The sequence below is a fragment of the Molossus molossus genome, unplaced genomic scaffold (assembly GCF_014108415.1).
Source record: "Molossus molossus isolate mMolMol1 unplaced genomic scaffold, mMolMol1.p scaffold_m16_p_2, whole genome shotgun sequence".
Lineage (NCBI taxonomy): Eukaryota > Metazoa > Chordata > Mammalia > Chiroptera > Molossidae > Molossus > Molossus molossus.
In genome coordinates, this window is record NW_023425355.1 from 8,405,082 (window position 1) to 8,429,950 (window position 24,869).

The following is a 24,869-nucleotide window of genomic DNA, read 5'->3' on the forward strand; positions in this document are numbered from 1 at the left end:
AAATTTTAACAAAAAATAATTTACTAACGTACATTTAGGAAATTTGATCATATTAAACAACTAGTATAATTATTATACTTGAAAAATAAAAACAGAATTTACTTGTCTCAATTTTATTTTTAAATTTTAAAAATAAAAACAAGGAGGCATATATGAATTGAGAAAAATGAGTTATTTTTGCTAACAGTTGATAATCCAAACTTTTTTAGGGGGACGGGTATTTCTGATTTTCTAAAAGTCCAAATATCACCAAAGAACACAAATAGGAAAGGAAGGCTGGGTGTAATATGTGTTTGTTCTTAATCCTCACCCAAGGATACTTTTCCATTTATTTTCAGACAGAGTGGAAGGGAGGGAAGGAGGGGGAGAGAGAGAGAGACAGAGAAAGAAACAGCAATATGAGAGAGACACAATGACTGGTTGCCCTGCATGACCCTGACCAGGGCCAGGGACCGAACCACAACCACAATACATGCCCTTGACTGGAATCGAACCTACAACTCTTTGGTCTGTGGGCTGACACTAACTGCTGAGCCAAACCGGCCAGGGAAGCTGGGTATAATGTTTAAATATTAAGCAGAGAAATCACCACTACTGACCACATTTCTTTCCTTGCTGACAATTCTAGCATAAAGAAAGCTGGTGGCAACTGCAAATAGTATAGTTATCAACAAATAGATCCTATCTACTGGTAGGACACCTGTGTTATACTTAAATGACTTAAAATACTTATCTGTGCTATAAAGACAAAGTAAATTGAGAAAGAATTATGTAAAATCGCTATTTAAAACTCTTACTCAAATATAAAAACAAGTAAATTACTTCGTTTCAAATGCTATCTTTGTTTTACAAGCACATAAAGAACTAAAGCAAGTTTGCTTACTAAACAGGACAACCATGACAAAAATTATTTTTACAGAAAATAAATTATTTCAGATTTAGTAAATTTGTATAGAAAATAGATAAAGACATGTATAGAAGATGAACATTTGGAAAAGTGTTTAAAATGGAAACCAAAAGTAAGTCATATGTTAAAGGGACTTGAGATATTCATGTCATTAATCTTTGTAAAAATCAGGTAAACAATCATTAAATATCTTCACTAGTATGAACAACATCCAAGAATCATTAATCAGTTCCCAAAATATGCTGGATTAAAAGTGCAGAGCCTGCAGAATACTCACCCAAGCTAGTAGTGAAAAAACAAATTTTTTTATATTTTCGAGATTGAAAAAAGTAAGCCCACTATAATTAAATAAAACTTCTATTAACAAAGGGCAATTACTTTAAGCAATCTCCACATCAAATTTTGCTTCTATTAAAAAAAATTATCCAACCCCTCTGAAAGAGAAATTGTGAGGAAAACTATGGAGTATTACTAGACCCAATTAAGCCTTTTCAACTATAAAGTAAATACATGTATGTGTGTGGCAGGGGAGAAGATCCACATAAAAATCTCAGCTTTTAATAAAAATTGGGGTTAAAAAAAGAATGCTCTATTTTGAAAAATATCTAGCAATGTGTTTTTTTCTCTTTAAAGCTCAATTTTAGCCCTGGCCACTTTTGCTCAGCAGTTAGAGCATTGGCCCAAAGATGAAGGGTCACAGGTTTAACTCCCAGTCAAGGGCACATACCTGGGTTGTCCTGCAGGAGGCAACCAATAGATGTATCTCTCTCACATCGATGTTTCTATCCACCGCCCCCCCCCCCCACTCCCACTTTTCCATTCTATCTAAAAAAAAAAAAAACAATGGAAAATATATTCTCAGGCAGAGGACTAACAAAAAAATAATTTTAAAAAGAAGCTCAGTTTCGCCCTGGCCAGTTTGGCTCAACCGTTAGAGCCTCAGCCTGAGGTCCAGAGAGACCCGGGTTCGGTTCCCGCTCAGGGCATGTACCTCGGTTGCAGTTTTTCCCCGGCCCTGGTTGGTCGTGTGGGTGGCAGCCATTCGATGTGTCCCTTTCATATCGATATTTCTCTCTCTCTTTCTCTCTCTCTCTCTGTTCCTCTCTCCCCCTCCCACTCTACCTGAACAAAAAATAGAAAAATGTCCTCGGGTGAGGATAAAAAAAAAAAGAAGCTCAGTTTTAAATATTTTTCACACCCTGCAAAAAAAAAAAATACAAATTAAGAGCATTCCAAAAATAACTCTTTTTTCAAGGGAATGGACTCTTCAGTGATTGTTTTAGTATGCAATCTCTAAAGACAAAGCTTGGTTTAATGATCCACAATACTAACACTGCTAAACTTGAACACAATGCCATGTTATCAATGAAGCTAATTGACAGTATAGGTATTAAAATATAGAACATTTTTGATCAAAATATTTCTATTTATATTGAAAACTTTAAAGAATTATAATGCACTTTCAATGCCAGCCTAATGGTACAACTGTAACCATAATAAAAAATTATGTGACCCCAGCCAATGTGGCTCAGTGGACTGAGCAGCAACTCATGAACTGAGAGGCCCTGGTTCAACTCCCAGTCAGGGCACTTGCCTGGATTGTGGGCTCGATCCCCATCAGGGGGTGTGCAGGAGGCAGCCGATTGATGTCTCTCTCTCACATCAATGTTTCTCTCTCTCTCTAAAAATCAATAAAAACATATTAAAAATAAAATAATTATGTGAATAAATGTCTTTTCAATGAAAGAACCATTTTAAAACACAATTAACAGGTACTCGAAAGGCAACATTAAAATAACCGTACATTTAAAAAACTGTAAAATTACATGTATAATTTAAATAACCTGACAACTGTTTGGTACTTTTTGGGAGAACCCTTTCAAAAAGTACATAAAGCCTACTCTGTAAGATATAAAGTGAATTCTCAGTTAGAGAAAATTCAAAAGATAAAGTTAGTCCACTATTTATATTTTTAAAGTCTCAACAAAATAGTAATGAAAGTTACACTGTCAGTCGACCTATATTATTTTGTCAATTTTTATTAATAAAGAAATGTAATTATACAAAATTAATTTACAAGTTAGACCATTCTATCTGACCAAAGCATACATTTACTGTCAAATATGAATGTTATATAATAGTGTGCTAAAATAATAGAGACTTATTTATTCATACCTACTAAAATATTCAAGACATGGCTAAGTCTATTTTATTGACCTCAAAACCTATCATAGCTCTAAAATAGAGAAGATAAATAGCAGTGAAATCTGTTGTGAAACTTTCACATTAATATATAAGCATATAGTCATATATAAGTATAATGTTATATATAATAAATGTTTGGGGAATTATAAAGTATTTACTTCATCAATTTCAGAAATATCAAAATGTCTTTGGCTACAAACTAGCCTGCATATCTCAATTCTAACAAATTCATTAAAGTCTCATGAAAAGATGCATTATAATTAAAATCAAATGCTTGAAAAATAAAAAAAATTTACAGATATTTATTTATTTTTTTATTTATTTTTATTTATTTTTTTTATCCTCACCCGAGGACATTTTCCCATTTTTTTGTTCAGGTAGAGTGGGAGGGAGAGAGAGGAACAGAGAGAGAGAGAGAAACATCAATGTGAAAGGAACACATCGAGTGGCTGCCACCCGCACGACCGACCAGGGCCGGGGACAAACTGCAACCGAGGTACGCGCCCTTAGCGGGAACCGAACCCGGGTCTCTCAGGACCGCAGGTCGACGCTCTAACCGCTGAGCCAAACCGGCCAGGGCTTACAGATATTTATTACATCCAATTAGTTAAACATAACATCAACACTGAAAATGTATTACAATACTGCTAAAAAGGAAATCATAAAATGTATACACAATTAATATACAATTATACAACTGTGTACAAATTTACACACAAGTACAACATGCTATCTACCAAAATACATCCTTACTCCAAAATGTAAAACTGGTAAAAATAATTCTAAGATTTAATCATAATCTGCAAACAAATTTCTAAAAGCTGCTTAATGCATACTCAAATATGCTCAACTACACAGCCTAAACTAAAATAGCTCAAGAAGATATTTGTATCCCCATCATTAGATAATCCATGAGTAATAGATATATTACTTTGGTATACTGGAAACAAAAACAAGTTGTTAATGGTATATATCAGTGATTTTCAATCTTTTCATTTCTCGGCACACATAAACTAATTACTAAATTTCTGCAACACCAAAAAATATATATTTTTTACAATCTGACAAAACAATAGATACAATTTTTATTCATTCACACTGGCCAGCCATTATTGTATTGGTATTTGTCAATCTAAAGGAAAAGAGGTCAGTGCCTCTAAATAGTCAGGTATTACATGTTTTAAAAATTCTTATGGTACACTGCACTGGCTGAAAATCGTTGGTATTTGTATATTATAGAAGCACATTAAACTGAGTAAAAAGAAAAACATGCTCAAGATAAAATTCAATTCTTCTCAAAGTACTCAAAAGGGTTGTATTTCTTCATCACAAACATAGATGGAATTATGTATACCTTCAATAAAATATTGCCAGTACAGAGAGATGTGATAAGGTTCTTAAAAGACGAAAATGATGTTTATATTCTGACAAGCTCTAAACACAAATTAAAAATTATCATACCTTAATGACTCTCTCATTTGGTGGCCACATATAAAATTAAGGTTCATCACTCACAGTTAAATTATAATATAGCATGTTTTTAAACATCCTTAGCCTTTCAGTAACATTTGAGGCCTCATGTTTTGCAGGAAAACAAATAATAGCATAAATAAGTGAAAAGGAATTAAAGACTTTTAAAAAGGATACATTTTTAAATGTTTTCATAATTTCTCTGTGATCATGTACTATATAAAATCCCTGATGAATAAAATTTATGTCCTTACCCATTCTGGACCCCACCTCTACCACATAAAATAATTGGATATATATCATAAAAAAATAAGTAAGCAAGAGCATCTGTCGTTGAATCCATGATTAAACTCTATTCAAAGTGCAAAGTAAAACTGCTCATTGACCCTAATAAAAACTGCTCATTCTCCTATTAATTAGGAGAATGCTGATCTATGAAACAAGACACTTATCAGCATCAGCAAGATATAAAACAGAGCTAGAATAACAGCTATCTTCCAGCATTTACTAACTGAAATTAATTCCTTAGAAAATTATGATGCAAAAACTATATGCATATTTTCATGTTTTCTTATAAATGGATGGTTAATATAGCACTCTTTAATAAAATTCATCAAGTCTAACATAGATTTTTGGGATTAGTATTAATCAGAGAAAACTTCACCTAACATTTTCATTTTAAAGATCAGAAAATTTTGGCAAAGAGTAAAGTCACTTGCCCAAGATTACAGAGACAGTTGTTAGAAAAGTTAGAACTAGAAGTCAGATATTCTTATTCCCATTATTCTAAAACTCCATCCACTTCACCACACTTGGTTGAAAATTATGGGTGTGGGGTATACTGTAGTGCAGGGAAAGGTTTAAAAGATATGTAAAAACATTATGGTTATATCTTTTAATTTTTTTTATTCTCCATTGCTTGGACATGAGTGTGCCTTTGTTATGTTTTTCTTTCCTCAGCTATCTTTAGTTAAATATATCAATACAAGCTACACTGTTTACATTTACACTTATTGCTTAAGTCTTATTAAAGTGAATGGTATCATAATGTCTATTTCTATTTTATTTTAAAAATATTTAAAATTTGTATCAGTCTGGACACTTTATAAACTGATACTTATTTTGAAAGCAACTTCTTAATCTTAAATATCTAAGCAATCTCCTTTATTTTCACTTTGAACAGGATTTAATAAATAGGACCACCATACTGGATGGGAATTAAAAACAATAATCAAATATTAAGGAGAGAGAGCTATTGTCACCAATTTGAAATATGCTTTACTTTCATCAGTAAAATAATCTGTCAAAATAAAAATACTCAAAAAACAGCAGTTTACATAAAAACATAAATTTGAGAGTTATATGTATTTATAACACACCCTATGCTAGATGTGTTAATATTTATATTTACTTTCTCTTAAAGTTTCTAAGTTTTAGCCCATTTTCTGGCCTTTCTTTCAAACTTGCAGTAAGACTGTGAGTGAGTCTAAGGCAGGCACTCTTGGTTTTTACAACCAGCTTGCGGTTCTGTTGCTGCTGTTTGTGCCCACGCCTAGGGTGTGTTATAATCTTTTAAGAGTCCTTGCAGATGGAACCATACCTATTCTCAGGATCATTGTCATCATCATCATCATCCACTGTGACAGGCACTGATTTAGATAAGGCTTCATCTCCTTGAAGGAAAAAAGTATACTTAAAATTAGTTTTAAATTATCTATATAAGTAAAATCATGTAAAATAAAACTGAAAGCCTAGTTGGTTCTAAAATGTACTCTGGGATCCAAAATATGATTTAAAAGAATTTATAAGAAAAGTACATGGTAATTTAAAAAGTGCCAGCAGTAAAATGATAAATAAACTGGATCTTATATATTTCAAAGTTCCTTCCCAGAGCACAAGGGTTTTAAAGCTCATCCTTCAGGTAATAAGTCTTTATCATTTGCCATCACATTAGCGTAAGTTTCTTGCTGATAAGATTCACAGTGATCCATTTTAAGTTTAAAGCTAACAGATATATAATCTTTCCTATATCACTGAAGAACAGTAAAATTGCTACCAATATTTTTGGGGGTACCAAGTAATTTCAAAATATACTTGAATTTGTATAATATTAATGAGTAGAATTACACAGATACATTCAAGTACAGTAAAATTTATTTCCTTATACAATGCTACTTTTCTTTCCTTTAATTAAAACTTTAAAGACATTAACATTTGGCATTTCATTATATGTAAACTGTGCCTCAAATACAAACTTAAATATTGAACTCTTACTAATACTATATATGCTGAAGTAATTAGGAAGAAGTATGCTAATGTTTATTATTGACTTTGAAATGCATCCAAATTTTCAAGAGCATTACACGGAACAAAAAAAAGCCAATCTCAAAAGGTTACATACTTCATCATTCCATCTCAATATAACAAACATAAAAATCAGATTAACAATTGGTAGGAGTCAATAGTGGGGCTAAGCAATGAATCTGTGCATAAGGTGCAGCACAAGGAAAACTTATGGTAACAGAAAATTTCAATACCTTGGTTGTGGTGATTTACAAAGCTACACATGATACAATTTCATAGAACTATAATTATACATACATACATATACACACAAATAAATGCATGTAAATCTGGTGAATCTGAATAAATCTTCCATTTCCTGGTTTTGACATTGTACTACAGTTATGCAAGATGTTACCACCAGAGAATGGTAAGGTATCCAAGATCTCCTTGTGCATTTTTTTGTTTCAAATTCCTGTGAATTTATAATTACTTCAAAATAAACACTTGAAAAGGCAAAAAAAAAAAGTTAACTACATTGATGGATAGAAAAATATACAGAGATAGATATACTGGAAAACAGTACTCTATATATGTAAATACAGTAAAATGTTAACAGAAAACCTTTTCTGTATATTGAAATTTTTAAATAATAAAATATTTGGAGAAAATGTTGAAGAGAAAATAATCCATAAAGAATGCAGACAGCTACATGTTCGGGGTAGAAATACACTAAATATAGAAAGGCAAAAATAAATCTCACAATATCCACCCCATTCAAACAGACCAATCTTCAAATGAAATACCACTAGTAATATTACTGTCATTCTTTACTATACCTTTGAAAATTTGACCCATCCTTCAAAACAGTGTTCAAATAGTACCTGTTAAGTTTTCTTCTAATAGTTAGATTAAGTGGCTCACTTGCTATTTATCACATAGCACGATTTTACTTCTATATCTTTCTTCTAGTATTTTTTAATGACTTATCTGTATCCATCTTGGTCATTAGATTGCAATCTCCTAACAGTATTGTTGTTTTTTTTCTTTTTAATCCTCACCCGAGGACATTTTTGCATTTATCTTCAGATAAAGCGGGAGGGAGAGAGGGGGGGAAGAGAGAGAGAGAAACATCAATGTGAGGGAGACACATCTACTGGTTGCCACCCACACGACTGCAACCAAGGTACGTGCCCTTAGCAGGAACTGAACCCAGGACTCTGGTCTGCAGGCTGACGCTCTAACCGCTAAGCCAAACTGGCCAGGGCTAACACTGTATTTTTAATCTTGGTTGCTTATGCCATTCTCAAGCCCCAATTTTTATATATATATAATGAATCTTTATTTCTGTAAGAAGAATCTGAGTTTCTAAAAAGCAATGCAAATATGCTGGGAGATAATACATGACGTTCATATTCCCAGTATGAAATATATGGAATATCTGTGTACATATCCTTGCCTTCATAAATGAAAACAGTAATCAGTAACACTGGGTTAGAACACATTAAACTGTATAAACTACAGTTCAGTTTCTAAAGGACTAATTCTACTCCTCTCTACAAGCCCCAATTTCTAAGAAAATGTTATACCATGTAATAGGATTTCCAACTCTTGCTGAATAAACTGGAAGCCTCTAAATTCATGAAAGAGCAGAAGAGGCTTTTTAAGAACTCATAAAAATTGTCACCTAAACTGCCCGACTGGTGTGGCTCAGTGGTTGAGCATCGACCCATGCACCAAGAGGTCACCAGTTGGATTCCCAGGCAGGGCACATGCCCAGGTTGTGGACCCAATCCCCAGTGGGGGCATGCAGGAGATGGCCAATCAATGTTCTCTCTCATCGATGTTTCTCTCTCTCTCCGCCTCTCCCTTCCTCTCTCTCTAAAATAAATAAAGAAAAAAAATTTTTTTAATTCTCACCTAAATTAATTTGAACATATTAGGGGAACAAATAAATTTAGCTTGCTTATATATGTATGCGCGCAAATTCTTAAAGAATGTCACTTTTATCATTGGTTTATACCCAAACTTATCTTGAAAAACAGTTACTTTTTACATAGTGATTATTTTTAATGCCCTTCATATTATTTTCTGCTTAAGTATTTCTATTGACAAAGTCCACTTTTTAGATGTGTCAATTCCCTAGCAAATTTATCTTTTTTGTTTTCATCTAAAGTAATCAGTCCCAAGAAATATCCAGGGTAAACAAAATCTGAACAAGGCTTGTGCTACCAAATAGTTGAGAGACTGGCATCTATTGAAGTTCTGAATTCTTAAGGCTTTTCTGGATATATACACGAGAAATCGTTCACCTCCTCATCAGCACACTGGTCCTTCAGAATAGTTATATAAGTCAAAATGGAACAACATGATCTAGACTAGTGCTCGGTTAAGAAATTATTGGGAAATGCCCCCTCTGAGTATTTGCCATATGGTGCCATCTCTTCTTAAGATCTAATGAATATATATTACATATTACATATTATACTAGGTATTAGTTCCAAACCTGAGAGATGTATCATAGATAGCCTCGTATGTGTCATACCAAATCATATTTTGGAAAATGAAAATTAGTATTTGAAATCAAAATGTTGAGCTCACTAGAGAAGCTATTTAATCATGAAAACCAGTTTTCCAAAGTTTAAGATTAGCCTAGAATTTGCTAGTAAGAATTCTCCATATAACTAATTATAATTTATTATTCTTACACTCTAATCCTTAATCAGAGTTTTCTCAACTAACCTGATAAAAAAAAACATTGATATGTTAGCAAAGTAACTATGAGATTGTGTTTTGTTTTTAATTTTTATTGAATTTTTTAAGGTGACATAGGTTAACAAAATTATATAGGTTTCAGGGGTGCAATTCTATAACACATCATCTATATATTGAATGTTCACCACCCAAAGTCAAATCTCCTTCTGTCACCATTTATCCCCTCTTTACCCTCTTCTACCTGCCCCCATCTGCCTTTCCCTCTGGTAATCACCATAATGCTGTCAGTGTCTCTGAGTCCGGTTTGGTTTTGGTTTTTCTTCGCTTAATCCCTTCACCAGTTTCAACCAGTGCCCCAGTCCCCACCCCTTTAACAGCTGTCAGTTTGTTTTCTGTATCTATGAATGTTTCTATTTTGTTAATTCTGTTCATTAGATTCTACATATACATGAAATCATGGTATTTGTCTTTCTGTGACTGGCTTGTTTCACAAAGCATAGTGCTCTCCAGGTCCATCCATGCTGTCGCAAAAGGTAAGAGATCCTCCTTTTTTATAACTAAGTAGCATTCCACTGTACAAATGTACCACAGCTTTTTTATCCACTCATCTACTGATGGGCACTTGGACTGCTTCCAAATGTTGGCTATGGTAAATAACACTGCATTATGAGATTGTGTTTTGAATGCAAGTCTACAGTCTCTTATACACAATTTTGAAATCCAAAAAGCTCTGAAAACTCAAAAGTTATGTAAAGATGGTGCCAAAGTTCACATGGCAGCGAAACCTAATTTGAACTGTTTATTCTTCTCAGTATTAATGTTCTTATGTTTTGCCTGCAGAAATACTAATGTGTTTGATAATGTGCTGCCTCAGGTCCTAATGGAGCTATTATATATGGTAACTAGTCTATATTATTTTTCTGAAACACAAACAGTTGAAAACTCTGAAACACATTAGGCCAAAGAATTTCAAGTATACACCTGTAGTTACAACAGCCACACATAGGCAGAGCTCCATCTAAGCATGTGATATAGCAGAGCATTAAACTGAGTACACCATGCATATCACACTTGGTTTTCAAATCAATTCATTAGATAAGAGCTCCATAAAAGAAATTTAAAGTTTTATTATGAAACAAGATTCAAGTCAATTCCCCTAAAATCCAATAGGAATAAATGGAAAATCCTAGCATAAAGAATGAGAAGAAAATTTTAAACATTCAGCCTGTGCTAAGAACACAGTTTTAAGTAAAATCTACTTTATAAAAATTTAAAGATTTCAGGGAGGAAGGTGGTTGGCAGTGGAAGAGAGTATAGGGGGAATAAATGGTGATGAAAAAAAAACTAAAGAAAAAATTTTTTTAAATTAAGAGAAATTTCAAGTGCTCCTGGTTAACTGACAGGTTTTAATGACTTAATAAAGACAATGAGTGACAAGATTACATTTATTATACAAATGATTTTTAAATATAATAATAATTATTATTATTTTTATAAATATTTTGGAGAGGGAGGTGAAGTATCATTGACTGGTTGACCGAAACCCTCATAGCCCTAGTGCATGATCCCTTCAGGGTAGGGTAATTTATCTACTTTTTCGATTTCTTTCTTCCTTTATTTTGTTAATACTAAAGACAGAAACATCGCCCTGGCCGGTTTTGCTCAGCGGTTAGAGCGTCAGCCTGCAGTCCAGAGACCCGGGTTCAGTTCCCGCTAAGGGCACGTACCTCGGTTGCAGTTTGTCCCCGGCCCTGGTTGGGTCGTGCGGGAGGCAGCCACTCGAAGTGTCCCTTTCACGTCGATGTTTTTTTCTCTCTCTCTCTTCCTCTCTCTCCCTCCCACTCTATCTGAACAAAAATGGAAAAAAAATGTCCCCGGGAAAGGATAAAAAAAAAAAAAGACAGAAACATCTGTTCATGTCACTAGAAAATAACTGATGAGCATCTGCAAAGAGTTTCAATAAAATAAATTTAATTTTTTCAGAAAATGTCATGGAACACAAAGTTACCCTGGCCAATTAAAAAGTCATATGCACAGTAAAACAGTTACCATACACTCATCTCCATCATATTAATAAATATCTGTTGAACTATTGGCACCAGTCTGATTTACCTTCATAAAATACTTTTCATGACCTGGCCGGTTTGGCTCAGTGGTTACAGCGTCGGCCTGCAGACCAGAGAGTTCCGGGTTCGGTTCCCACTAAGGGCACATACCTCAGTTACAGTTTGTCCCCAGCCCCAGTTGGGGCGTATGGGTGGCAGCCACTCAATGTGTCTCTCTCACATTGATGTTTCTCTCTCTCTCTTCCTCCCTTCTCCCCCTCCTGCTCTGTCTGAAGATAAATGCAGGAATGTCCTCGGGTGAGTATTAAAAAAAAATACTTTTCATTACTTCAGAGAAAAGCATTAAACACTGATAAAATGAATGTGTTATTTACTCAACAAACTTGTTATACCTGATACATAATACTAACGATGCTTAAAAAATCTTCCAATGATGGCATAAAAATAAATGGAAAAAGGCTTTCTATAAATCTGTAAATAATTTTTAAATTATATTTTCCTAAATAATAACCCTACATTTGATTGGCTTCAGGGGAAATTAAACAGTGTAGATATTCAAGACGGAATAGGTACAAATTACACATTCTTAAATTTATCTTTCCATACCTGAAGATTGACAAAATCCAGTATGTGAAGACAGCACTAAATTTTCGGTCACAGGCTTAATTTTCTGCTCATCACTGCTGCCCTCTCCTACAGAATTCTGAGCATCATCTCCTATATCAGAAGAAGATGAGGAAGTAATTTCAGCTTGCTTTCGTTTAGTGCTTGTTCTCAGGGAGTTTCTCATTTTCTCCTTGACATTGCTCGTCTTCTTTTTAGCTGAAGTTCTTTGCTTCTTCACCTTTTTATTATCTTCAGAACTTTCCTCAACATCTGAAGATGATGAGCCACTTTGTACTTCCTTGGTATTTCTCTTTGAATTTAAATTTCGTCTTTCCTTTAATTCTATTCTTTTCAGTCTCTTATCAGAAGAATCATGACCATCTTCTTTCATGGAGTATTTCTCAGTATCAGATGATGAAAAATCTTGTCTCTTCCTTGAACTCTTTTCAAACAACTTGCAACTTTTCTTCTCTCTTCCAAATCCTGCATTCTTACTCCGTTTTTCTTCCGAAGAACCACAACTGTCTCTTTTCCCTGTTAACTTCTCAGCACTATCAGATAATTCACACTTCTTTTTACTAGTTTTACCTTTTATTTTTTTACTTTTCTTTTCTCCATCAGTTGTGTCATTCTTATCTTGGTTTATGCCTTCAGGAAAATGACAAATTTCTTCTCCCTCAGGTAATTTCTCAGTGCCATCAGATGATGATTCATACTGTTGTTCCATTTTAATCACTTTTTTCTTAAAATCTGTAGTTTTCTTTTCTTTTTCTTCAGTTCCCTTTTTGTTCTGCTTTTTATCGTCTTCAGAGGAGTCATCACTGTGCTCTTTCTTTGAGAACTTCTCAGCAATATCAGATAAGCTACCCTGTAGTTTCTTACAGGTTTTGGATTTCAGATGTTTACTCTTTGCTTTAGTTTCAGCAACCTTTTTGTCTTCTGGAGAACTACAACTCTCCTCTTTCCCAGAAGGCTTTTCAGTACCATCAGAGGAAACATTTGGCTGCTGCTTCTTAGAGGGTCTACCTCTTAATTCCAACATGGTCTCGTCATTATCATTTGTGCCTTCTGCTGAAGAAAAGTTGTGTCTCTCTTGTTTCCTTTCAGCATCATCAGATGATCCTTCTTGTGCAGACTTCAAACTTTGCTGTCCTTGATTATCCATTCCTATCTTGCTGTGTTTTTCATCTTCAGAAGAATCATAATCTTTTTTATTTGAAACTCTTTTTTTGGATGTTCTAGCAGCCCCAATTTTACTCATGCTCTTTATCTCTTTTTCTAATTCTGAGTCATAATTAGAAGATTCAGACTGATTTTCTCGTTTCTTTTTAGAAATTATAGACCTTTTTTTAGTTGACTTGCCTTTTTTAATATCAAAATCTGAGCCTGAAGTAGAACTTTTTCGTTTTCTTTTTCCTTTATCATCTTTCCCTGTTTGAGACTTTAAATCATACAAAGTCTTCTCATGATTTGTATGAGTTTCATTAATGTCAGTATCTGAAGAAGAACTGTGACTCATTCTGGATACCTCTTTGAGGATTGCTAACATTTCATCAGAATCTGAATTTCTATCTATAATCTCTGCCTGCTTAGATTTAGGCAATTTAATAGTTTTAGGATTATCTATAATACTGTCAGAATTCCGCTTATCTTTTTTTCTCATTGTACCTGATAGTTTTTGTTTATTCTTAACTGTTTCATTACTTTCTTCATCTGAATTAGATGTTGCAGGGTTGGTTTCTGGCTGTCGCCTCAAGGGTGTGGTCTTTACACGTGGGGATCTTCGAAGATCAGATTCTTCTGAAGGTAATAAAACTTCATATTCAAGCAAAAGTGCATTATCATTTTTTTCCTGTCCAAGTCCACATTTCTCTGGCTTGGGGCTCAGACCAGAACTTTTATAGCCATCTTTATCTTGTAGAACTTCTTGACAATCAGCACCTTTAATTGGGGAATTAGAAAGGGAGACAGGGGTAAGTTTAACATATAATTCTTTTGTTACTTTAGCTGTAGTTTTTGATTTAATACCTCCTCTGTTGTCTTTTGAAGTAATATTTAATTTTACAGAACTCTCCAGTTCTTGCTCAGTGCCACTGTTGCCATCTCCCTGATGGTCAGCTGAACTCTGAACTTCCATAGCAGTCTCAAGATTTTCAAAAATGTCTTCTGGAACTGAGGAAGGAACAGACACAATATCCATGTCTAAGTCTTCAGAAGTGTTAGCAGGTTCATACTGAGGTTCTTCTTTTTTATCAGATTTCTCATGTTCACCACTGGTACTTTTATTTGTTCTTTGTTCTTCTACTGGGATACTCTGATCCATGTGCTCCCTATCTACTTGCTTTCTTGACAGTTTAGGTTCTGATTTTGAAATATCTTTCCTTTCCAAAACACAGGATTTTTCTCCTTTTCGTACTTTTGCTTCAGACTTAGCATCTATGACTTTATGCTCTTTGGTATTTTTCTCTTTGTTCACAGCATCCAAACCTCGAATCTCTGAATTCAAGTCTTCTTCTAATGCAAGATGAGCTTTCCTGATATCAGCCAACACCGATTTAAAAGCTTTAAGCTGACGTAGCTTTGTAGCAGAATCAATTTCTGAATTATCTGTTGCCTGCTTCAAAAACTTAACATAACTAGAGTTCATGTTGGCTGTGGTCTCAATCAGTTTTTTTGCTTTCTTAATCATTTCTTTGGGCACAATTAGTGCTGAATAAGAGTAGGTTACAGAACCAGAACATGAATCATCTAATTTCTTTTCTTCTCCATTACAATTTGAACTATTTTTCTTTGGAGAAAATCTGGGTGTATGATCACATACTTTATTATTCTTTTCATTATCAACTTTTATCTTCTTCTTATTTTGTTGCAACAACTGTTCTAAATTTTCAAATACGCTGTTACATGCAGTAACCAAGTCCAACAAAGGCTCCGGATGACAAATGTAGCAATACCATTGGTTGTTTTCATCCATTATGGTAGACAGCTCCTTTCGCCCAAGGTTGCGAAGAATGCATTTCTTACAGAAGGCATTATGGCAAAAATCACAACAAATCAAGTTTCCACCTTCTGCACACCATCTGAAATTATTTAAAGATTAAAATATTATTCCCAAATAAAACTCATTTTAAATATTTTCATTATTAAAACAATTTAAATTTTCCTGCGACCAATTTTAATAGTAAAAACAATTTAGGTCCTCTGCTTATTCTTTATTAAAAACTTAAACTGCACATAAACCTAAGGCTTTGTAGAAAAGAACAATCCTCCATTAAACACATCAATGAAAGTACTACAAAAAATTGATCTAATGACAGATTATGTAAAAATTCCCCCTTCCAAAAGAGTAAGCACTGGATTTTAGTTCATCTTGATATATTACCTACCTACATTGTTCATCCATTCCATCTGAGTCACGGCTAATATCATCACTCATGTAATATTTAAAGCAATTCTATTAAAAGAAAAGGGAAAGAGAAAAACTGATTCCAAATTGGTAATGTCAATAAAAGACAAAAACTTTATTTTTTTAAGTCATTAATAAGTAAAGGGAATATGTGTGTATGTTTATTTTTGATAATCAAAGAAAAAACATTTAACTACTCAACACTAGTACCTTCCAGACACAGGAATAGCTCAAGAAAATAATTCCTTGAAACATATTCTCATATCATCAAACACACTATACCTTATAGTGTATAAGGTAAACTTATATAAAAGTTTATACAAGATTTTGCTAAAGCAAATTTCTCATCTCATATGACTAGCTACTAAAGTTCAACATAAAAATGTATTAGATATTGAGAGATACTTTGGTTGTTTCCATATCTTGGCCACCGGGAATAATGCTAATGCTAATGCTGCAGTGAACATATGGGTGCATATATCTTTGAGTATAAATGTTGTAAAATTTATCCCGTAGATTCCCAGAAGGTGGGTTGTTGGGTCATATGGTCACTGAATTCTTAATTTTTTTAAGAACCTCCATACTGTTTTCTACAGTGGCTGTACCAGTTTACATTCCCACCAGCAGTGAATGAGGGTTCCCTTTTCTCCACAACCTCTCCAATACTTGTCATTACTTGTCTTGTTGGTAACAGTCATTCCAACAGGTGTTATCTCATCATAGTTTTGATTAGCAGTTCTGATTTGAAGTTTTGATTTGTAGTCTGAATAGACTGGATAAAGAAGATGTGGTACATATATACAATGGAATACTACTCAGCCATAAGGAAAGATGAAATAATGGATGAATCTTGAGAATATGTTAAGCAAAATAAGTCGGATAGAAAAAATCAAGAACCACACGATTTCACTCAAATGTGGGACATAAAAATGAAACTCATAGACACAGACAACGTAAATGGTTACCAGAGAGAAGGGAAGTAGGGGTAGTAAAGAGTAAAGGACGTCAAATATATGGTGATGGAAGATGATTCAACTTTGGGTAGGGCACACAATGCAATATACAGATGATGTATCACAGAATTGTACAACTGAAACGTAATTTTATTAACCAATGTCATCCCACTAAATATAATTTAAAAAATAATAAAACCTATCAGGGAAAATGTATTAGGTGTTTCTACTTAATAAATTTAATAGTCACCATACATATAAACAGCTACAATTTGTACAGCTTCACAACATTATCCTACATTAAAATGTATTATCTTTAATTCTCAAAATATCAGAGGTATTATGCTCCATTTGAGAATAAAAACTAAGGTTCATTGATATATGAATAAATCTGCTAAAGGCATATCACTACACTGGTAAGGGGCAAAGTCAGCATTCAAATCCAAGCCTGACACTAAATTCATTTTACTGAGACTAGATAAAGGGAAGGTTCCATATCCATTGGTGAAAACTATTTATTGCTGAAATGGGCTAAGCTTAGAAGACTGGCCCTTGGGGGAAAATATCAATCAGATATATAAGAAAAGACAATTGGGATGCATATTACAAATCCAAGAATTTTAAATTCACCTGTCAACATTTAAAATTAGAGACTACAACATCTACCCGTTATAGGCTCCTGGCTGAACTTAAAACAGGGAAAGAAGAGACACAAACTGCTAAAGGGAAAAATGTTACTATATTTAAGTAGGTCTATAGATATAAAAAAATGCGTAAAAGAAACTATCTAGAACTAAAACTCTGGTCTGACCCTGAATTTCAAGTAGACATTTTATTGCAAAACAAACTAACAAAGGATTAATCTTAGGACCTACTATGTGTTGGGGAAACCATAACATTGGTATTATATATATTTAAAATAAACTCCAAGGTATTACTAATGAAAAAAGTATACATAAACTGTTAAAAGTATCTTCAACACACACTAAACAGTTTTCATTGCATTATCTCCAAGTTATGTCAAAACCCTGCTCCACAGAGACTATAGATTTGGGTACTTAGGTTATATAACAGTTATATATAAGCCAATATACATGAAAAATTAGATGTAAAAATCCTCAACAAAATATTAGCAAACCAGATACAGAAATATATTAAAAAGATAATACACCATGATCAAGTAGAATTTATTCAGGGGATGCAAGGTTGGTGCAACATTCGAAAATCAATAAATATGATACACTACATAAAAAAAAAAAGGAAGAATAAGACTTCCGGTCAAGATGGCGGTGTAGGTAAACATGGTACTCACCTTGTCCCACAACCACATTAAAATTACAACTAAACTACAGAACAACCATCATTCAGAACCACCTGCAATGGAGCTGAATAGAAGTCCCACAACAACAAAATTAAAGCGGCAGCCACATCGAGACGAGTAGGAGAGGCAGAGGCGTGGACAGGCTGGTCCAAAATCAGGAAAATACCTCATCTGTGAAGGTCTTTACTGATGAATGAGGGGTCCCCGCCCCACACCAGGCTCCCAGCTCAGGATTCCAGTGCCAGGAAGAGAAGTCCCCATCACCTCTGGCTGTAAAACCAGAGGGAACTGAGGCTGACAGAGGCTGAGGCTACTAGCGCCACTGGCAGCTCCTCTTAAAGGGCCTACAAATGGAATTACTCGGACTGGCTCCCTCCAGGCTCCAGAGATGGGGAGGCAGCTTGAAAGGCACCAGAGACATACAGAGAAGAACTGAATTATTCAACATTGGGGTGAGAGCTGGAGGGACAGCTTTCTCCTGGACAGACTTGCTGTGGAAGGACATTGTCCTTTGGTAAGCCCTACCATGGGGCAGTAGACAGCAGCCTTACCTAGGACTCCAGCAACCTGGCTCACACTATTTGCCCCACCCCGGTGATTCTGAGGCCCTGCATCACCAATTTTCAGGACCACTCAAGCTGTTTCCAAAGGCTTTACCATAGGATTGGCCTATCTTGAATCCTGCTTCAGAGTTTCCTAAAATCTTTCAAACAAGGAGCATCTGGTCTCAGTGAGTCCCAAACCTCTCGTTAAGTGGCCCCAGGCCTGGCACTAGAAGGAACCAGCCCTGGTTTACAACTTGGCTTTTCCTGGGCAATTACAAGCCCAGCACATAAGCAGCCATCTGCAGATCGCTTTGTAGCTTATGCCTGGTGGCCCTGGGTAGAACACAGGCTGAACTTGCCCCAAAGCCAGCACACCCAGTGGACACCCTCAGATCAGAGCAAAGCACCATCACCCAACCACCTCCACAAATGACACAGTCAGTGAGTGGATTCAGTGGGTACCAGAGCCCTGATGAAGTAAGTCTTACTCTGTGTGGTGAGGATCACAGAGTTGATCCTCCAAGGTAGTCAGAGGTCAGTGGTCAGTGGGCACAATCAGTCCTTGCAGATGATCAGCCTAAGTAAATCCTTCCCATTAACGTGCCAACAGCAATCAAGACTAAATTACAACAGAAAAGTGTACAGTCCACACGAGGGGTGAACCTTGAGGGTCCAGCTGGGGTGATCAGGGAGGCTGTGTCACTGGATGACACAGAACACCTACAAAAGTAGGCCACCCTGGGAAGCCTGGGGGGCATAGAAACATCACCTAATATATAGAAACAAACACAGGAAAGTAGCCAAAATGAGGAGACAAAGAAACATGCCCGAATGAAAGAATGGAACAAAACTCCCGGAAAAGAACTAAAGAAAATGGAGATGAGCAATGAATCAAATGCACAGTTCAAAACACTGAATGCTCAAGGAACTTAATGATAACTTCAAGGAACTTAGTGAGACCTTCAAGGAATGTAAGGAGAATTCCAAAGAATTCAGTGAGAACATCAAGAACATAAAAAAGGACCAGTCAGAAATGACGGAAGGGTCCTGGCCGGTTTGGCTCAGCGGTTAAAGCGTCGGCCTGCGGTCCGGAGAGACCCGGGTTCGGTTCCCGCTAAGGGCATGTACCTCGGTTGCAGTTTGTCCCCGGCCCTGGTTGGTCGTGCGGGTGGCAGCCACTCGATGTGTCCCTTTCACATCGATGATTCTCTCTCTCTCTCTCTCTCCCTCCTGCTCTATCTGAACAAAGAATGAAAAAGTATCCTCGGGTGAGGATAAAAAAAAAAAAAAAAGAAATGACGGAAGGCCTGGCCAATGTGGCTCAGTGGTTGAGCGTCGACCCATGCATCAAAGAGGTTGCCAGTTCAATTCCCAATCAAGGCACAAGCCCAGGTTGTGAGCTGGATCCCCTGTGGGGGTATGCAGGAGGCAGCCAATCAATGTTCTCTCTCATCAATGTTTCTATCTCTCTCTCCCTTCCTCTCTCTTGAAAATCAATAAAGAAAAAGAAAGAAATGAAGGATGCACTAACAGAAATAAAAAATAATTTAGAGAGAATCAATAGTAGAGTAGGTAAAGCCAAGAAGCAAATCATCTATTTGGAATATAAAAAAGCAAAAAACACCCAATCAGAACAGAAAAAAAAAAAAAGAATCTAAATAAATTAGGATAGTGTAAGGAGCCTCTGGAACAACTACAAGCATACCAACATTCGCATCATGGGGGTGCCACAAAGAGAAGAGAGACAGCAAGAAATAGAAAACCTATTTGAAAAAATAATAACAGAAAACTTCCCTAACTCGATGAAGAAAACAGACATACAAGTCCAGGAAGCACAGAACGTACCACACAAGATGAACCCAAAGAGGTCCACATTAAGACACATCATCATCAAAATGCAAAAGGTTCAAGACAAAGAGAGAATCTTAAAAGCAGCAATAGAAAAGCAGTTAGTCACCTACAAAGGATCTCCCATAAGACTGTCAGCTGATTTCTCAAAAGAAACTTTGCAGGTCAAAAAGAAGTGGCAAAAGATATTCAAGGTGATGAAAAGCAATGAACTACAACCAAGATTACTCTATCCTGCAAAGCTATCATTTAAAATCAATGGAAATACACCCAGCCAGTGGGGCTCAATGGTTGAGCGTAAACTCATGCAACAAGAGATCGCTGGTTCGATTCCTAGTTAGGGCACACACCCAGGTTGTGGGCCAAATCCCCAGTAAGGGGCATGTAGGAGGCAGCCAATTAATGTTCTCTCTCATCGATGTTTCTATCTCTCTTTCCCTCTCCCTTCCTCTCTAAAAAAAAAAAAAAAAAAAAAAAAAAAAAATCAATAAAGAAAAAATAATTTTTTAAAATAAATAAAATCAATGGAAATATAAACTTTCCCAGACAAAAAGCTAAAGGAGTTAATCACAACCAAAACAGTATTTTATGCAATGTTAAAGGGTCTTTTTGAAGGAGAAAAACAAAAACATGAACAATAAAATGGAAATTAATACATATCCATCAACAACTGAATCTACAAACTAAACGGGCAAGCAGAACAGAAACAGACTCATAGAAACAGAGAACTTTTTGTTGCTAGCTAGATGGAAGGGGGCTGGTAGGATGGGTGAAAAAGACGAAGGAATTAAAAAGTACAAATTGGCGCCCTGGCCGGTTTGGCTCAGCGGTTAGAGCGTCCGCCTGCGGTCCCGAGAGACCCGGGTTCGGTTCCCGCTAAGGGCACGTACCTCGGTTGCAGTTTGCGGCCCTGGTTGGTCGTGCGGGTGGCAGCCACTCGGTGTGTCCCTTCACGTCGATGTTTCTCTCTCTCTCTCTCTTCCTCTCTCTCCCTCCCACTCTGTCTGCACAAAAAATGGGAAAATGTCCTTGGATGAGGATAAAAAAAAAAAAAAAAGTACAAATTGGCTGTTAAGACTGATGAACCTGAAAGGGAAGGGGGAGGTAGAGAGGAAAGAGAGAAACCAAAGAACGTATATGCATATATGCATAACCAATGGAAGACAATAGTGTGGGGACGGCAGGAGGGACGTGGGATTGGGGAAGAGGGGATCAATGAAGAAAAAAGGGGTACATCTGTAATACATTCAACAATAAAGATAAGTTAAATAAAAAATGAAACTAAAGGGGAAAAAAATAAAGGATAAAAATCACATGATCGCTCTGGCCGGTTTGGCTCAGAGGTTAGAACATTGGCCTGCGGACCAAGGAGTCCCGTGTTCGAATCCGGCCAAGGGCATGTACCTCGGTTGTAGTTCGCCCCTGGCCCTGGTTAGGGTTGTTTGGGTGGCAACCAATTGATGTGTCTCTCTCACATCGATGTTTCTTTCTCTCTTGCTCTCTCTCCCTTCCACTCTGTCTGAAGATAAATGTAAAAATATCCTCAAGTGAGCATTAAAAATAAATTTTAAAAAAAGGTATTTACAAAAATCACATGATCAGTGCTGGCCAGTTTGGCTCAATGGTTACAACATGGGCCTGTGGACCAAAGAATCGATGGGTTCGATTCCAGTCAAGGGCATGTACCTCGGCTGTAGTTTGGTCCCCAGCCCTGGTCAGGTCATGCGGGAGGCAACCAATCGATGTGTCTCTCACATCGATCTCTCGCTCTTTCTCTCTGTCTCTCCCTCCCTCCCCATCTGAAAATAAATGGAAAAATATTGTTCGGTGAGGATTTAAAAAAAAAAACCGCATGATCATATCAATCGATGTAGAAAAAGCATTTGGTAACGTCCAGCACCCATTTATGATAAAAACTTCCAGCAAAGTAGGAACTGAGGGAACATACCTCAACTTAATAAAGGCCATATATTACATACCCACAGCCAATATCATCCTCAACAAACAAAACCTAAAAGCATTTCCCTTGAGTTCAGGAACAAGACGGGAATGTCCACTTTCACCACTCTTATTCAACACAGTACTGTAAGTCCTAACCACATCCATCAGACAAGTAAAATAAATAAAAGGCATCCAAATTGGAAAGCAAGAAGTAAAACTGTCATTTTCACATGATAATGTTTATAGAAAACCCTCAAGACTGCACTAAAAAAACTACTAGAACTGATAAATGAATTCAGTAAAAGCTGAAATGGGTGGAACTTTTTTCTTTTTCTTCTTTTTTTAGACAGAGAAGAAAGGAGAGGGAGAGAGATAAAAACATGGATGAGAGAGAACATCGACTGGCCACCTCCTGCATTCCCCCCACTGGGGATTGGGCCCATAACACAGGCATGTGTCCTGACCAGAAATCAAACTGGCAACCTCCTGGTGCATGGGTCAACGCTCAACCACTGAGCCACACTGGCTGGACTGAAATGGGTGAAATTTTTATACACCATAATGAACCATCCAAAACAGAAACTAAGAAAACAATCTCATCGACCAAAAAAAAAAAGGACCTAGGAATAATTTTAACCATGGAGGTAAAAAAAAACCTGTACTCAAAAAATTGTAAGATATTGAAGACAGCAACTGAGGAAAATAATAATAAATACAAGCATATATACCATGTTCACAGATAGGAAGAAATAACATCATTAAAATGTCCATACTACCACCCTGGCCGGTTTGGCTCAGAGCTTAGAGCATCAACCTGAGGACCAAAGAGTTGTGAGCTAGATTCTGGTCAAGGCCATGTACCTCGGCTGCGCTTTGTTCCCTGGCCTTGGGGTCATGTGAGAGACAGCCAATCAATGTGTCTCTCTCACATCAATGTTTCTCTCTTTCTCTTTCTCTCTCTCCACCCCCCAGTTCCCCCTCTATTTGAAGATAAAATGGAAAAGTATCCTCAGGTGTGGATTAAAAAGTTAACAAATAAATAAAATGTCCATGCTACCTAAAGCAATCTATCCGTTCATCACAATTCATATCAATATACCAATGGTGTATTTCAGAGAAATAGAACAACTATTCCAAAATTTTATATGGAATCACAAAAGACCCAGAATAGCAACAAATATCTTAAGGAAGAAGAACAAGCTAAGCCTTTGGAGGTGACTCCATTGGGACAGCACTAGTGCACATTAAATAGTCCTTTTCTAATCCTCTGAGTGTGTGGACATATTTCTGCCACAACCTCACAGGTGTCTCTTCAGAGGACCATCAGATATCCCGAGCCAGGAGAATGTGTCTCTCAGGTCTCCTATGCTGACTGCAAAGAGGATTCCAAAATGGCGGCAGAGTGAATGGAAGCTACACAGACCGTCTCTCCGAACCAAACTGGAATTATAACTAAAATAAAGACAAATAGACAGGAAAAAAACAACAGAAAAGCAGCATGCGAGGATCCTATAACCAGGGACACTGCCTCAATCCTGGTAGGATAGCAGAGGAGCGAGAGGGGGGCTGGGAGCCACAGACAGCAGCAGCCTTAGCTGTGAGCAACGCCCTCAGGTTAAACTCCCAAGCGCAGAGCCGGAACAGACGCAAAAATAGCCACACCACTCACCTTGGGCTCCAACAGAGGGAGGGCAGACTGGACTGGAACTGTGTAGGGAAACTCGGGATTTGGAGGGTGCTCAGAACTTTTCCTGAGTTTCAGCCACGCAGGACAGTGGCCATCTTGCTCCTTCCCAGGGCTCTGGGGAGAGGCCACACTGCCCCTCATTCAGAGATTCAACCCTACCCAGGTGGGCCATTGAAATGCAAACTAAGGTTCATTAACAACCAGCATATGCCTCACCCTCCACAAATCCCCTTAAACTGAGCACCCCAGGGAATTTTTCATTCAACTGAGAACCAAGCCTCTTCAAGTACCTTCTACTGATAGCCTCCACACAAAAAGCTTGAGGATAACTGTACCATTCCTGGGCAGGCAACTCTAACCAGGAAAGTAAGACTTGACAGTGGTGATTAACATGAGTCCTCCCTCGCTCATCCAAACCCAGGAGAGGGAGCCACATACAGGAAAACAGCAACACCCACAGGGAAAATTTGGCAGGCTCCAAAGCCCACTGTGATAGCCAACATAGTGAGACACAAAAACAAAAGCCAAATGAAAGAACAAGAGACCTCTATCGAAGATGAGATAAATATGCAGCAGTTAATCAAGTTAACAGAGCTAGAATTCAGAGCCATAATCTTGAGGAAGCTCAAAAGCATGAGTAAGGACACAGAGATGTTGAAAATCAACCACTTGGAAATTAAAAACCACCAAGAAATCAAGAATGACATAGCAAAAATAAAGAAGATATTAGAAGGTCTAAACAGCAGAGTAGAGGAAGCTGAGGACCGGACCAGTGAATTAGAAGACAGGGTAGAAAAAAAATCAACCAATCAGACAACCAAAAGGAAAAAACAATTAAAAACCATGCAGACTGCTTAAGAGAACTATGGGACAACTGAGGTAAGCAACAGGTTACCTACAAAGGAACACCCATAAG

The 24,869-nt window shown here is 36.5% G+C and overlaps 1 protein-coding gene across 29 annotated transcripts in view; it reads right to left on the bottom strand.

The window, feature by feature from the left end:
* The window catches only part of ATRX (ATRX chromatin remodeler), a 247,111-nt gene that overhangs the window by 144,336 nt on the left and 77,906 nt on the right, over positions 1-24,869 (bottom strand). For 27 of the 29 annotated variants that reach the window (XR_004960609.1, XR_004960591.1, XR_004960594.1 and 24 more), the window contains 3 exons: positions 15,639-15,706; positions 12,253-15,332; positions 6,183-6,255 (listed from right to left, as the gene is read on the bottom strand). Coding sequence is in view for 3 of the 29 variants with exons in the window: in XM_036270983.1 (XP_036126876.1) it covers positions 6,183-6,255; positions 12,253-15,332; positions 15,639-15,706 (3,221 nt within the window). In the remaining 26 variants the exon portion in view is untranslated. The remainder of the gene's footprint in view (positions 1-6,182; positions 6,256-12,252; positions 15,333-15,638; positions 15,707-24,869) is intronic. The other 2 variants (XR_004960595.1, XR_004960592.1) reach the window with 1 other exon arrangement.